This window comes from Stomoxys calcitrans, chromosome 5 (genome assembly GCF_963082655.1).
Source record: "Stomoxys calcitrans chromosome 5, idStoCalc2.1, whole genome shotgun sequence".
NCBI lineage: Eukaryota > Metazoa > Arthropoda > Insecta > Diptera > Muscidae > Stomoxys > Stomoxys calcitrans.
This window is the reverse complement of record NC_081556.1, coordinates 3,697,565-3,714,820: the sequence shown is the minus strand read 5'-3', so window position 1 is coordinate 3,714,820 and position 17,256 is coordinate 3,697,565. Positions and strand designations below refer to the sequence as shown.

Sequence of the window (17,256 nt, the reverse complement as noted above, 5' to 3'; positions counted from 1 at the left end):
ATTTGTGTTATTTGGTAAATTTTTGTTTATTTGGCCAACGGCTGTAGATTTATTTGTAAAAAAAACTTGGTAATGAGTTTCATTTGCTACAATTACATTACACTTAGCTAAAGGTTAGTTTGTTTGTGGTTGGTTTGTTTTCCATAAAATTTGTGAATAAAATAAATAATGCTTTGGTATGTATGCAGGGTATGTAGGGTAGGTAGTATGTACGTGGTTATGTGTGCGAAAAGAAAATAGTTTGCGGTTGTGTTGCAGAACAATCCCAAGTGGCGGAATTCGGCCATTGTTTGTGCGGTGCGTTTTGCTCTAGGCATTAAAAATATTCGCCGGCTGCTTTGTACACGCGGGGACAGTGTTTTTTGGCTAAAACACTATACGCACAAGGTTTTGCATCTGTTTGGATTTGGCGCTTTATTGAGTGTTTGTTCCACACATGGGCAACAAAGGAGTTCTTCATGCGCGCCATTGTTTTGTCCAGCATTTCCGCTTCGAAGAAATGACTCCATTCCATCCAGGGAATGGCATAGAAAGCCTCTATAGGGAACACTTTGAAGCCCATGCATCGTTTTGTGTCCTGCATAACTCTGATGTTAGTCGTTTGACAAACACGCTTTATGACGCGTGTAATGACTCCGGGACCATTGTTGCCCCAATTGCTGCCATCGAAATTCCGCTGTAAGTCCAGTAAACACTCCTCAGCGATTTCATGACCGAAACCATCGTGGGCAAAATTCATGACTCCAGCAGCAAGATGACTATCGGATTCAGCGCCTGTATAATTTGGTGGTACATCCTCCATGGAACGCAGCATTACAATATCCATATCAAGATAAGTGCCGCCCCAGCGCCATAACGTTAAATAGCGCAAAAAATCCGATATGTGTGACAAGACATAACTGAGGGAAGACAAAGCAAAAACAAAAATTAATTAAAAAAACGCATTATCTTTACCCAATAGCAAAAGATCACTAAGTTCAAATGAGTATCCGTGTGCACACAAGTACAGCAGGGCAAATCCAAGATAATGAGTAATCTTTGTCTCGGTATGTTATTAAAAATTAATATTCTATACAGGGCAGTGGAATCTATTGACATTTTTAATGTTTTTTTTATTTACTAACCTCGACTTGAATAATGAACCATCCTTTAAAAGATCGTATGCAGGGGTACCCGCTGAATAGGTCCATAGATTAAGGTTTCTTAAGTGAACATTGTCATAGGATAAAATCGCATCTACAATGGGATCATTGGAGTTGTTCAAACTCCTATAACGGGGACTAGCAAATAATACAAAGACCTTGCTCGAGGGATTGTGCACAGCTGCCGATTCAATGGCACAAGCTTGTCTAGCATTCAGCTTCACTACATTTATGTGTCTACTTTCCTCGGACAAAACGTCAGCTTTCAAAAGTGAGGAGATATGGGGACACGATGTCTCATGGAAAAATATACTCTTACCAGCATCCGGCAAAATTCGAGCAAACAAGACATCATCCAATTTTGTTCGATTGTCCAGGGCGGGTGAGTCCATGAAGCAAGGCGATAAATCAGTTCTCCTATAGAAATTAAATATAACACCAATCATGCATAGGAGCAAAAGCATAAGGAACATAAGTCGCAGATGGAAGTTGACCAATGTAAATTTCCCGAGTAGCTTTTGCAATCTAAAGAAACTCATGGCTAGGAGCTAGTTTTTCAGCCCCTCCCTCTCCAAACAAGATCCAATCAAATCCAATGAGCAGTACCAAACAACTCAAATTAGACAAGCATATTTGCATTAGCTGCTACAATGTTGTTGGGCGAGATTCTGAAGAAGCCTAACGCAGGCTTTGTACTAATTTCGAAGTTAGTGATTTGAATGATTTCGAAATCCGTTACAAGCGAATGAAATGGAAAGTATGATGAGCCAAGCGCGAGATGTATTACTCGATTTCAACTTTTATTACTTTCACAAAAAATAAACAATTGATAAAAGAAAAATTGACCTGCGCAGTGCCATAATTATAAACAGCTGATTAAACTGTAGGGACCCTTAAAAAGTAGCCCAGCACGTATGACCAATGTCAAAATATAAACATATGGCATATGTCAGGGTACATGGTACAAGAACTTAAAGGTATGGTCATACGTACAGCTGAGTACAACTTTTTAATTTGAAAAATTTCCCAATGTCAAACATTGATGTATGTGCTTTCATGTGTATGTGTGTTGTTTAAATGAAAACAAAACACTCGGAAAACGAAATACTGAGCGTTAGTTGTACTTTTTTAATTCTTTTTTAATTTTACTGCTGGTCAGGTCACAGATAAATGTTGTTGTTGGACAAATGACCCTACCTTCTCATGGCGAAACAATCAAAGGTGGTCTCATTTGTACAACAAAAACCAATAATATGGTGTAATCCACCATCTTTCCATCAAGCTAATCGACGTTTAGCCAACACACACAAAGAAACTTGTGTTCGTGTTTGTATGCATGTGCGTACATGAACTGGGAATATGCGAGATAGAAGATGGCAAAGAGAATGCAAACAAAAATCTGGCATCTTAATACCGTCAAACCTGGCCGGCTATTAACAGCCGTTCTCGTGAGGCCACCTTTTTAAATCCGCCCTCCTAACTTCTAAGTTCTTGTACCATGGTACCAAGATATATTCATTAACGGGTAGTGGCAGTTGCCCAACAACAAAATATTGAGCGCACTCTGATTTGAGTATGTTTCCCGTTGCGCCATTTTCCGTTGTTTGTATATGTATCGTTCTTAACTATAATACACACACACAACCAAAACTCATTGACAGATAGTGTACTTCGCGAGAAAAACTTGTACTCAGCTGTTTACGGTACACTACCTGGTAATTATGTCATGACGGCAACCGATAATTGCGCTAGAAGTGCACACTCAGCTTAACATGCAAAATTTTTATTAGCAAAGTACATTTGCTGGGCTTAACTGTATAGTGCAAGAAACATGTTATCATCAGGTATCGCATATCATACAGATCTAGGCGACCTCTATAATTGACACACGCAGATGTATCTGCTTTATCATTAGATGTTGTGCTCCTCTTCTACATTATTATACGCCGGTATAAAATTCTACAACGACTCTGTTCTCTGTAGCCAAAACAGACCAATTCCACGTGCGTTGGCCTCTGTAAAAAACAAAAATACATTTTTAATTTTTATTTATGAATTTAATATTAATTTGTGTAAATTAAATTGTGATTGAGTGCTCACGAGTTGTTGAAAATGGCTGTAGAGGTAAATAAACGCAAGCGAAAGCATACAGAAGAAGATCCACAAAATGATGATGGAGTGGCGGCAGTGCCTAAGAAAAAGCTAAGAAAGCCAAAAACTCCGAATAATGAAGGTGGCCAAAACATGGATGACTCTCAGCAGGATTCTGGCTTTGAGCCGGAGGAGGAGAAACCAATAAAGTTTTCCAAAGACTTTAAAATGAGCCAATTCAGAACCAAGCTAAGGGGGAACAGCTTCATAACCGGTATGAAAGGCATACAAAACAATAAATTGAGCGCCATTATAGTTAGGGTTTTCATTTCCATTTACAGAACTGCGACACTTCCTCTTCCTATGTGAATCGCGTACAAAAACTATAGCCAAATATATTGAAAAGAGGGGTAAACCTCTAGAGTTGGCTGAGGCCTTGGAGCGTATTGACAAAAATAATGTCTTGCATTCTGCTTATGTGTGCAAAGCTTTGTACTTAGTTCTGATGGAGATACTTGGTAACCAGCGCAATCATATGGAGTCTGCAGTTCATGCCTCCCGTTACTTTCTCAAGTCACATGGTCCTATATTGGAGCTTTTACTAACATCCAAGCAGATGGAGCATCGCAAAATAGCATTAAAATTGCTTACCGCCATAGTGTGTGTCGAACCGCAACTGGGCAGACAAATTCTATCCTCCTATGATATATTGTCCAATTATGCTACCATCAATCGTTTCCTTTCACAGTCCAAAGTGGATAAGTCAGAGATGGAAAAAAATAAATCGAGCGAAAATGAAACTGTTCGTAAATGTTTTATACATTTCGTGCTATCGTATATGGTGGATGGAAATGTGCTGCTGATACGCAATATCTTGGATCGAGGTTTCATAATTAATGCCTTGTTGTCGGGTCTTGTATACGATGATGCTGTTACCGTTTGTGTCGTTCTCAACACTTTGAAAAAGTACATTCTAGAATGTGGGGATATTTCAAAAACTAAGAAAGTTCATGTATTCGATATAAAATGCTGCAGATCGTTGGCAGCATTATACGAATGGAAAGGACCAACAATGTATGCTGAAGCCAAATCTGGAGATGCTAAGCTAAATGATAAACTGATTAATCCAGAAGAAAGAGAACTGGTGTCAAAGACGGTACATGAGTTTTTGCTCATTTTACTCACATCCAGGAAGCTGGGTATTGCTTTCAATAGCATCAAATATTTTCGACAGAAAACTAATACCATACAAGGTAAATATATCTACGTTTAATTTGTATAGAATATAATCCAAGTGCATTTTCTATGTTTGTCAGGTCAAGTGATAGGCGCTTTGAAATATCCTTGGGAAGATGAACGTAAAACCGATTTAGTCTTGAAAATTCTTGAAACCTGTCCTGACTTATTCCGCAATACAGTTCGCAATTTTTCGGGCATAGTGAATGTGGTGACCCGATGGTCAGAATCCTGGGTGAAAGCAACCAAGTTTCTGATAAATGTCATCAATACTTGCCACCCCAAACATCTTGCTGGGGCCTTGGAGAAGATGACCTTGACAGATCTTACATTCTGGATAAAGGATATATGTCTGCCTATTGAAACATTGGTGCATTTAAATGGCAATAATCTTTTGACCAGCAGCAAATTTCAATACCGCTTGGAAAGCAATCGATTGCTGTTGGCTATGTTCAGACAGTACACCAACTATATGAGGGTCATAATGCAACGCGAACAGAACAAGGCGGGCTCCAATTCCTTGCGCAAATTCAAATTTGATATCTTAAATCATCTATTGCTGCATTTTCCCACCATGGAGAAGATCCTGAGTTCATTGGAAATTTCAATAGGCACCATGCAGGCTGAAGATGTAGATGTTTTGGCACAGTTGGAAGTTACTTTGGATTTGATTTTGCTGTTATGTCAAGAAAATCAGTCCTTTGTCAACAAGACCAATACCATATTGGATTATTTGGAATTTCTAAGGCCATTCTATGTCAGCGAAGAAGGCCAGAGTCAAGGCCATATCCAATTGGAGATGAAGGCGGTTAAGACAATTTTATGGATTTCTCCCAAGACCCTGGATCCCCAGACAGAATACTTTGGCAGCATATTGACATCGTTTATTAATGCCTTTGTTTGCGATGAAATGAAAGTGAGTCAAGAAGCTGGATTTTTGCTAAGAAATATATTCAAAAATACTGGAATATTTGATTCGGGAGAATTGGAAATCGATATGTGGCTCGAGTCCTTGAAGTTCGTAAACAAAGAAACAGTCAAAGTGGTGACACAAGTTTTCATTGAAGTTTTCAAGGTAAGTTTTAAATGTTTAAAAAAGTGATCAACAGACATTGATCTGCATTTGTTTTCCTTAGGTGCTAAAAGCCGATGTTGATTGCCCCAAAACTGTGGAAACGGTTACAAATACCGAAAATTTACAAACTCTCTTTGAGCACATTGAAAAGGGACTTTCAGTGCAGGCCTATATAGAGACATTGACTGTCAGCAAATTGATGCCTTTGATTTTTAAAGGCGTTGTCATAGCTCCCCCTTTAAGCAAATATCTGGAAATTGTTTGCCTTTTCATGTTTCATTATTATCCTTCGGCAGAATGTGTTTTGAATATGTACCAGCTACAATTTAAAGATCTTGCCGACTACATGAAGAATTGGCTGTCTCCAGCTGTCAAGCATGAGAACAAGTTAATGTTGGAGAAGGATTTTTCAAAGCAGATAATCTTTTTCGAGTCCATACAAAACTTGGTGCTTAAGAAGGAGTTGGATTTCGAAAAGATATTCGAGTCCAAGTCAGCCGATCACTTTTATGAAACCGAGTTTAAGGGAAATCTTCGAAAGTTTTCTGTGTTTGTGCAAAATGATCGCTTGCTTATGCTTTACATACAACAAGTGTTGTTTCAGGTGGATCAACTGATGACAAAGCAAATGCTATCCGAGCAGCAAGCCTTGAAGGCAGCAGAATTTGTAATCAGTTGCCTGGAAATGATTGTTAAATTATCTGCTGGTCAAGAGGAGGTATCCCTTGAAGTGGATGTCAAAGACCCGGAATCTGGTGTTAACAGCATTCTCAAATACATCTATGGCATCAAGCTGAACTCCATCAAGTCTGGAGATTTGATAACCTGCACAGTGTCTAGTGCTGCTTATAGAAACTATTTAATGTTTATTGATCATCTGACTCAATTCTGCAACAAATTGGAGAACTTTGGTAACTATGCAGAGAATTTCAAGTTAAAGCTGCTTAAAGCCTTGGAAATATCTCTGCATGATGTAGAAAATGTGAAAAATAATACCGACAAGCTGAATGGAATTGTCGGCTTAATAAGGGTTTTCAATTTATCAGCAAATCATTGCTTGGAAGTTTTGGAATTGCTGTTGTCAAATATTTCTTATAAAGATTTATTTGCAGATCAACAAAAGAGCAGTTTTTATGCCATTCTAGTGGTGTGCTTACAAAGACTGGCTGAACTAAAAAAATCAGTACCTTGCTCCGGTTTTATTAAGAAATTTGCCAAACTCTACATAAATATTTTCAAAAAGTTGGAAGGTGAATTCAATGTCGAATCCTTGGAAGAGGCCTTCTTTAACTTCCTTATGATCAATCATCAGCACATAGAGCATTTGGGCATGAAATTTTTTGAAAGCTTTTTCAAGGGGCGTAAGCTCACAAAGCAAAGCATCGGTCTATGTTGCCTTTTATTCGAGCGCAACGCTGCACTGGCCACAACACTTGAAGAGCAATTGGACACAAGCTTGGAGAAAAAAGAACTTATCTACCCCTTGCTGGCACTGGCTTTTGGCAAAAAGCTAACCTTAAGCTCTTCGTTGTTGCAGAAAATATATCAAAACTACAAGAATGGATTTATGCGGGCCATAGATAAGCCCCTAAAAGCTGGGGCTATTTACAAGGAAAACGTAGAGGTTACAATAAAGCTAATTGAGGAATGTATGCCCCTTACAGAGTGTCGTGATTTTTGTAACAAACAATTTAAATTTGATCAAATTGAAACCTATCAAATGCGCACCATATATGCCATATACGAGAAGGCCTTTAGGAATGCCCAAGATGAAGCTTCCAATAGCATACTCGTTAACTTTGTAATGGTCAATGTGCAAATGTTGGCTTTGGACCTGAAATTGCAAAAGTTGAATCAGGAGAAGCTGGAATTGGCAGCTTATGAAATTAATCGTTGGTTCAAAATGGCCGCAGAGAGAAACGCACCGGAAAATGAAGCGGTAAATTTTGCTCCGGATTTCTCCAAACTCTTAAAATCACAACAATGGCTGCAGTTCTGTAAGTCCACTTTGAAGACCGGCATGCACATAAACGAAACCATAGTGGAAGGCAACCAATATGAAAAGTTCAATGGTTTACTACTGAAGCTGTTGGCATATTTAAGCGATCATTTATACACAGATTATTCGGAAGACTACGCCGAGTCTGAAGCTTCACAAGAGCCCTCCCAATTGTATGAGATGATTTTCACACACTCCAAGTTCTACGACATCATATTAACGAGAAATCATCAATCTATGGTTAAGACTGAAGTTCTACATCTGCTCTTCATATTCGCCAAAAAGTCTCCCTCATCACTGCATGAGAAGCAGTTGCCTTTCATTTTGGGTTCCTATCAGGCATGCCTCAGCGACAGTGATCGTTATGCTTTGGCTTTGCTAAATTTATTCGAGTACTACGATTGTGGTTTGCAGAAATATCGGCCATTCATATGGGGTGAAAGTGCCGTTGCCTTTTATTCTTTGCGCATTGATGACGCCGAAAGGGCCAACCTAAAGCAGCAGGAAACTTCCATACAACAGGTCATGTCATTGGTGGATCGTCAGGTGTGTGAGTACACCATAGACAATTTTCCCATATGGCGCAAATTGGACTCAACGCAGCAATTGCCGGAAGTGGAGTTTGAAAATCCCCTCGCAAAACCCTGGGCTTTTGGGGCAAATGATCTGGAAAGAAAAGTGGAATTAGGACAGCGGAGTTTTTCGGAACAGGAATTGCGTCTGTGTCCAAAAAGAAAGGAGATTTTTCAGCAATGCTATGATCCCGCATTCTTTGTGCCTCTTATGTCCATGTGTTTTGCTCCCGAGTCCTTTGCACATCCCGCTAGACCAGTGGAAAATGGTTTGCTGGCGGTGACATTTTCCGCTCTATCCTCACAAGACAAGGATATGCGTTTGGCTGCAGGGTGTGTACAACTGCGCTATCGCAGTCATTTCGAGAATAGCAAATTCTTTGAGAAACCCCTATGGATACAGACTTATGAGAACATACAGTCTGGCCTGAATGATTTGCGTAGCTCTTGGATGAAGCATAAATCCAACAAGGGCACACCAAGAGTACCTTACATTGCCGGCTTGTTTGTGGCAAAAACCTTTAATTTAACCACTGATCCCACCCATCTGCTGTACAAACAACTCACCATGTATCTGAGGCTGAAGAGTAGCTTCAATTTCCAGTGCATTCCCGAATTCAATGTTTTGTTCTACTCACCCGAGGTGGAGCACCAGGAATTCCGCAAGTTCATAGTAGAGGTCATACGCAATGGAGTCAAGTCCAGCTCAGATTTATTTCTGCTGGTCTCCACCAACACTTTCAAGGTATTGATGGGTTTCTATGGCAGTACCATGTCCACATTGGAATTGAATCTTCTAATACTGTCCCTGTTCTCGACTTGTGTTAAAATACCTGCCTCCAGCAAGATAATGATTGAACATGTCGGTATTATACCTTGGCTGGGTTCCGTGGTGTCCTCCATTGAGTTTTACCAATTCGATGTTATTGAAGGTCTCATCAGCATCGTCAACAACCTGTGGTATGCCCTAAAAGCCAATGAAAAAGATTTCCACAATTTCAATCATGTTATCCTGGAATTGCATCGTCTCATCATACAAATGCTGCCTTTACTTTCCCCACGAATATCCCCAACAAATTTCGCCAAACTTATGAATTGTTTGTATAAAACCTCAGCGAATTCGCTACAATATCGAGCTATAACCTCGGAACAGTTGTCCAAGTTGATTTCGTGTGCCGAAAGACATTTCGATGCGTTGGTATCTAGCATAGAGAGCATTTTTGAAAATGGCGCTCAGGGGGCATCATCAATGGAAAGCTACTGCAAGGAGCTGCATAATGCTGGCGAAAATAGTTCAACTATATTAGCGTTGTCCAGTCTAAGATCCTATGTTATATCATGGGGGTTGCTATCCGGCAACAAGAATAGTGACTCAGAGAGTCCAATGGATATGAATGAGACTGTAGCATAGTAAACCCTAAGATAAGTTAGTTGTTTAATACCTGTATGCAAGCCTAAGTTTCTAAGTTCAATGTTGGAAATATATATATTTTAGTGATTTTGTTTCTTTTAAATCGACCTGATTATTTAATTTGTCTTTTCAAGAGTCAATAGTGTTACATTTAACAGACATTTCAGATGTCATGTCAGTGCTTTGTATTATAAATTTGGATTAGGGTCTATACGCCAAAATGATCTTGCTCTCGAAAGGGAGTAGTTTACCAAGGTTCGATACTCCCACCTGCAAGTACAATAACATCAACAACGATATGCTAAAAATCAGGAACAAAAATCGTGGGCCGAAATACTGAATGGACTGACAAATACTCGCTGTCATAAGAGCAGTGCCTTCTTCAATATGAAATTCATGTTACAAAACCACCAAACATGTGTGGCAAAAGATAAATTAAATTAATTTCAACAGGAGGCTATTATGTGGATCAGTGCAACATATTAACAAGAACCTCAATATTCCACTGGCCTGCAAAACCCACCCTGCCGGCAGAAGTATCTTCGGAAAGAATAATTCATAGCCAAAGTGTCATTGACTGAATCTAGCTTCTCCCATGATGAATTGCATCACACTCAAAGTGGCCATCAAAAAGGTATGTATCAGCATAATATTGTACACAAGATTCTGCTCATGGTCTTGTCTTGCATAGGCTTCATCGAACACTTGTTCTTGATCTCACGAGAGATAATAACACATTTAGCAACTCGTTTCGGTAAGGCTATGTTAACTGTTTGTGTTTCACATGTAGTCCTTACGTCCATTTTTTTCTATCTATAAGAAAAGAATACAAATAGATATCCACCTTAGTACGGTGCAAGGCAGTAGAAAGAAAAGAGAAGGCGATAGCAACACACATGAAAAATATGGGAGGATCATGCCGGGCCGGGGATGAATCCTCGTCAAAGCTTTTTCTAGTCAGTCATATCAGGCTTCTACAGCAGCTCACAATAATAAGGGCGCTGAGTGCCTGCAGGGAGTTCAGGCAGGTGTTCATCCATGGCACAAAAGGTGCTTGACCTTTTCCAACTCTTCCTGATTACCAAAAACTCTGCCAAATTCCGCCTTCCCTATGCCCAGCGCGACTACCCATATCAAATTTAAGCAACAAATTAATTTTAGAATGATTGGGTAGCACACCATCAAGGTGAGTTCAATTGGGAGTTATATCTGGTCCCTTCTGATACTCCCGTAAAAAAACATTTAGAAAAAAAAAACTTGAGTTGTCACAAAAAAAGCAAAGAAGAGGTTAGCGACAAACGCGTGAATTAGAGCTGGAAAACTATCGATAATTGCAATATTCGATATTTCTAATAATAAATACGATAGTATCGATCTTATCGTTAGGTCCCCATCACTTGTATTTCAAACGAAAATGAGAAATAAAAATCAGAAGATCGATTTATATAGAAGCAATTTCAATGCACAGATCGAATAAAACCAAATATCATCATTGTTCAAAATTTTAAACCAGTCGGAAGCCACAACTTTTATGCGATTTGGTGAACTGTGCCAAGTACGGTTCAAATCGGTCTATAACCTGATATAGCTCCCATATAAATCGATCTTCCGATTTGACTTCTTGAGCTTTTACAAGCTGCAATTTTTGTCCGATTTAGCTAAAATTTTGCACATTGTGTTCTGTTATAACTTCCAACTACTGTGCCAAGTACGGACCAAATCGGTCTATAACCTGATATAACTCCCATATAAACCTATCTCCCAATTTGACATCTTCAGCTCCTGGAATCCGCAATTTTCGTCTGATTTGGCTAAAATTGTGTATGAAGTGTTCTGTTATGACTTTCAACAACTGTACCAAGTAAAGTCCAAATCGGTCTATAACCTAATATAACTCCCATATAAACCGATCTGCCGATTTGGCTGCTTGAGTCGTTACAATCCGCAATGTTTGTCCGATTTGGCTGAAATTTTGCATGCGGTATTCTGTTACGACTTTCAACAACTGTGACAAGGACGGTCCAAATCAGTCTATAACCTGATATAGCTCCCATATAAACCGGTCTCTCGATTATCCTTGTTAGGTTCCTAGAAGCTTTAATTTTTGCTGGTTTGATAGAAGTTTGGTATGTATAATAAAGCCCTTCAACTAAATTACGTTTGTATACATTTTTAGCACAACCCATGATGGTGGATTCCCAAGATTCGGCCCGGTCGAACTAAGCACATTTTTACTTGTTTTACACTAAAGTCGTGATTTTCTTGTGAGTCGTGAGCGTCTCGTGAGGATTTCGGGAGTCGTGATTTCCTTTGAGCCGTGAGCATGATTTCACTCACTCACACTCACACAAGAAATTTAATTTAATCTCGGTCACGCACGATCATTGGATCTCGCTCACGAATTGCGTCATTCACGCATAATTCACGCGTGACACGAAAACTCACGTAAACACCTCTAGTTGTTGTTGTTTGTGTAGCAGTATGTTACACACTGAGGCGGCAGTCCTTGCCGATGAAGAACTCCATCGGTACGTGCAACCGGCTGCTTGGTATTACATACCTCTAGTAAATATATTCATTTTGCCATTCATGAAAAACAATTAAAAATGGTATAGCAAAAACGTTAAGTACCTACAATTCTAAGAAGTTTCTTCTAAGAAACCATGTATCTGCATCTGTACCAATTTTGTTAAAATAATGCACTCATGTTGGAAGTTTAAATAGATCGTCTTGTACAATTTTTTGTAAAGATCGGACGAAAATTGTGGCTACTATTGTGTTGCCCAAAAAGTAATTGCGGATTTTTCATATAGTCGGCGTTGACAAATTTTTTCACAGCTTGTGACTCTGTAATTGCATTCTTTCTTCTGTCAGTTATCAGCTGTTACTTTTAGCTTGCTTTAGAAAAAAGTGTAAAAAAAGTATATTTGCTTAAGGTTTTATTAAAAATGCATTTACTTTCTTTTAAAAAATCCGCAATTACTTTTTGGGCAACCCAATATATCCTTAAAAGGCCATATCGGATGACAGTTATATATGGTAGATATAGCTCTAAACCGATTTTGAAAAAATTATGCAAGAATGTTGGAACATTAAATAGAACGTCTTGCGCAAAATTTTGTGAAGATATGACCAGCTTTATGCAGAATTGTAGCCCAATAGGATGAAAATTGCGCACTTTCTCTCTGGTGCACTACAACTTATGGGATACATTTGATATCGAATCGCTTATTTTAGTTCCATTTTGCAAAAAATTTTACTCTGCCGACTGTATCGATATGAAAAATTTCAATCGATATTCAAACAAAAACTAAAATTTCGATAGTGTCATTGATATTTTGCCAGTTCTAGCGTGAATGCCAACGAATAACCTAAAAGATAGGAAGACTCGGCGCCTGCAGACCTAGATATGAATCAACAAATTCCTCGATTCCCATACCCGCCTCCAAACTATCAACAGCTGATTGTCTGGTTATAACTACTATTAAAGTACTTAATCACATCTGACCAAAAATTCCTCCGCTCTCTTCAGTTTGGCGATAGGCCAGAGAGTCATGTCATATTGGGCAGGGCATCTTACCATTACCATGACTTTAAATAGCTTCAGTAGTTCGAAAAATTACACATGCAACCGGAAGGTAACCTGTTTACTTGCTGATAAGGAATCCTACCTTCGTTTTCTCATATCACGAAATATCGCCGGGTTCAGGAATCTTAGATACCGCTACATCATGAGCATGGAGTTTTTTAAGCCCGCACGGGATAGCTGTGAGTACCACACAAGCTGTAACATTGAGGTCCAATCTGTGTGGTGTTAATTGCTGTCACGAGAAGCTTAGCTGCGAGCTACCGGGAGCTCCATACGGAGTAACTGCGACGGCAGTCTCGCACAATCAGCGGTATCGAGCGGAAAGTCTCAGTGAGAGGTCGGGTGGCATCGACTCTTGCACAAATACTTAGTGCCTATGATGCTCGATATGACAAAGCGCCTTTAAATAACTAATCTGTTCCGCGACGATCGGTCCTTTGGACCGGTACGAGCATGCTCACTTATAGGAGCTGGATGAGGATCGCCACCTCCATATGAAAAGAACAACAACAACATATCGCCGGGTACAGGAACCTTAGATACCGCTACGTTATGAGCATGGAGTTTATTCAAGACTTTTAAATATTATGCCCCTCACTTGGGCTTCATCGAATTCAAGGTCTGAGCATCGCTCTGGCCAAGCAAATCTTGAGTTACGTGAGTGTTATATGTCTTCTAAAGATTTCGATTTCCTCCATCGTAATGGGACAGGTTTCAGCTAGGAAAACCGTACATTTGTCCAGCAATGGTAATAACATACCAATATAAACACCATCGGGATAAAAAGCCGGTCTCCACCAATGCAGAACGAGTTTAAACCGCTTCACAAAATCCGTCACGCAATCTTCCCTGTAAGTAAGATCCTAGGCCAATTTTTCGACATTCTCGAAACCCTTTATACGAGTCATATTAACTACAGCCTTCCACTCTCATCGCCAGACCTATAACAAGGTCATTGGAGTAAACACCCGAATCCCGTTCCCTGATCCATCTTAGAGATAACAGTGAATGCAGATATTTAACTGTCACACAAACACAGTATTTTCCATGCCGGGAAGCCTAGGACAGTTTTTCAACCTCCTCAAACTCCCTTATACGATTCCTTCTTCCGACAGACTTTTATCATACCATTGCCTCATATGTTAGCACTGGTCTTACGATGGCCGTTACATCCTGTAAATCGTCTTTGGGTTAAATTCCCACTTCTTATGGAACATCTTCTTGTAGGAGAAGAAGGGGAACAGCGCCTTACTGCTTTTTTCACCTCATTGCTTTCTAAGACAATTTCGAATTGAAGACTAAGCCGAGGTATTTTGCCTTCAAAAATTGCAAAGGGACACCCGCCCAGAACAGAAGTCTGAATTCAGAACCATCCAGTAAATCTTCTTTGTGTTAAATTCCCACTTCTTATGGAACATCCTCTTGACGGAGAAGAATATGAACAGTGCTTTAAAGCTTTTTTCTCCGCATTGCCTTCTAAGAAAATTTCGAATCGAAGACTAGGCCGAGGTATTTTGCCTTCAAAAATTGCAAATGGACACCGGCCCAGAACAGTAGTCTTAATTCTGAACCTTTTATATCCGCGTGAAAAGTGTATTCAGCATATCTTCTAAACTAACCTGCGGCGTGGACCTCAGCAATGTGGTGATTTCGACGCAGGACAGTCTATGGACCCTTTCGAGTATGACTCAACCACCATACCAATACCCCATAGGTCCGCACTGGTTAAACGTTGACTGTATACTTTCAGTATATTAAATTTGGGTTAGCTCTCCATAGGATGACATGTGAGACCAAGAAAAGATAGAAGCTTTTTTCATTCTAAAACTTTTTCTTGGCTCCGCAAAAAAGACCCCAGTAAATACGACACTTATTCGTAATGAGAAAAATTACCCCTAATTCGGGTAAAATTAAATGATGAGTTTTGGATCCAGCATGGGTCATTGAAAAATTACCCAAATATACAGTCATTTTTCATTATTATTGAAATGATTATGGATTGCAACCCAACTTCAGTTGAGTTGTCAACGGCCAACTTTGTTATAGAAATTTTCATTTCTGTATTAAGTAGCACAAGCTTTTACAATTTATTTAGTAGCTGTATGTTCAAAACAATGGTATTGAATGAAATTAAAAAAAAAAATCAAAATTTTTACTAATTTTTATTTCATGGTTCTCCTGGCAATGCAACTATAGTTGCCATAATCGACCCCGAAATTTCACATCATGCTGTACTGCCTACAATTCTTTGGGGCTATCACACACTTTTTTATTTTTTGGTTAATATTTGGAACTATTGTTCGAGAAGCCTTATTCATTTACTGAGCGTATTTTTCTGTTTGCGCTTTCTTATATAATATTTCCATTTTAATTTGTATATCAAAATTTTCTTCTCTCTTTTCATCATCCGAAAAAGTTGTGTGGCTTCAGTTTCACCATACATTTGGTTAAATCAAATTTAAAATCTCAGCAGATACAATATGCTCCACATAGACGAAATGCTTGTGTCTATAAAATTGGTAATACGCAAATCGCAAGCAAACTAAGAGTTAATACCAACGTGATTTCATCACACAGGCACGCAACACCCCAACATACAATCCATGCGTTGGCAGACAATAGTCCTCAGTACAATCGAAATCCCTAAATGGCATTAACGATTTGAAAAGTATGTGAAAACACTTCGGAAGCGCCATGCTATATGATATGGCTCAAAAACAATACTAAGGCCGGCATTCAAGCAACCACCCATGCAACCAGCATTTCCATAAAAGAGATTGAGAAGGATCCTATCGTTACATACGTGCATGCGAATGTATTCATGTACACAGCACAAGCCATGGTAAGTTAGTTTTCCAATGAATTTACCATTGAACATTCATGTAGTGTGTAAGTAAACAAGAAGAACGAATTGAGTATGAACATAAAATAGGGGGAATGTTTTATTGAAGACATAAAGTGGGAAATCCCCCACAACATTCTCGCTACCTCTTTAGATTCCAGCGTAAGTAGTTACCATAAATGATGCAACAACTAATAGTGGAGCGATGTTAGATAGAAATTTAAATAAAGAAAGGAACATACAGAAGAAGCTGTTTTTATACATTTTCCAAGAGTAAAGAGTACATAGCTTTCCATACAAAACCCTTGGAACAAAGACTTTAATGGGTGTTTTGTTAGTTTAATAGCCATATTTGCATTAACTCTTTTTTTCCCCCATCATAAACTTTTTCTACAAAGGAGACTATCAGAGTTTGAATTATGTAAAAGTTTGTGAAGTTTTAGCTTTAAAATGAAGGTAACCCGTTATTGTGACCAATAAGAAACTAGGGTATTTCTCGACGAAAACAGTTGCATAAAAATGGAATGGAAATACGGAACCTCAAACTAAGAAACTCATGGTACAAACATTATTCAATTTCCTCGATTTAAATTCTACAGGTGTACTTAGACAAAAAATCCTAAATGGTAGTCGTAAACCTATCATAATTTTTTTACTCATTATATGTCTCTGCTATCTGAGGGTTTTAAAAGCTTAAAAAAATTATGTTAGAAATGTGGTCTCGACTTTAAAAGACTTCAATGATGCTAACTAAAACTTAGAATGAACTTTAATCAAATATACTTTTTTACACTTTTTTTCTAAAGCAAGCTAAAAGTAACAGCTGATAACTGACAGAAGAAAGAATGCAATTACAGAGTCACAAGCTGTGAAAAAATTTGTCAACGCCAACTATATGAAAAATCCGCAATTACTTTTTGGGCAACCCAATAAGTTACTTAAATCTTGAAAAAAAATCGTTAGATTCTTCTGGTAATTTTGTCGTGTTGGTGTAAGTTCGCCAAAATTGGAAGTTACAAAAATTTTAAGTTTATGAAATCATAAATTTATATTTGTAATAATAGAATCAATGCTTATGTACATTTTTAGTCGCCTACCTTGTCGCAATCATTCTGTCTTGTCAATGTATATGAGGACATATCTCAGATATAGGGTTTCAAGATCACCCAGATCGAAAAGAAGTTTAGGAAATTTGTTAGATTGACCATTAAGTAACAGGAGATACGTCGCTCATATCTGTAAGTGTAGTACGGTTAAAGTTAAAGCTCAATTATAAGTGACCTCCTTTTTATGTCGAAT

General features: G+C 38.6%; 2 protein-coding genes across 2 annotated transcripts; one reads left to right on the top strand and one right to left on the bottom strand.

Annotated features, from left to right (window-relative positions):
- Window position 1: 1 nt before the first annotated feature.
- LOC106082269 (lactosylceramide 4-alpha-galactosyltransferase) lies at window positions 2–2,003 on the bottom strand. Its single transcript, XM_013244661.2, has 2 exons — window positions 1,125–2,003; window positions 2–899 (listed from the first exon to the last, which is right to left on the bottom strand). Exons 1-2 carry the CDS (start codon window positions 1,679–1,681, stop codon window positions 317–319), a joined length of 1,140 nt encoding a protein of 379 aa, XP_013100115.1. The 5' UTR covers window positions 1,682–2,003; the 3' UTR covers window positions 2–316.
- Window positions 2,004–3,131: 1,128 nt separating this feature from the next.
- On the top strand, window positions 3,132–9,629 carry LOC106082274 (uncharacterized). Its single transcript, XM_013244665.2, has 4 exons — window positions 3,132–3,507; window positions 3,575–4,486; window positions 4,550–5,544; window positions 5,606–9,629. The coding sequence occupies exons 1-4, from the start codon at window positions 3,255–3,257 to the stop codon at window positions 9,524–9,526; spliced, it is 6,081 nt and encodes a 2,026-aa protein (XP_013100119.2). The 5' UTR covers window positions 3,132–3,254; the 3' UTR covers window positions 9,527–9,629.
- Window positions 9,630–17,256: the final 7,627 nt, after the last annotated feature.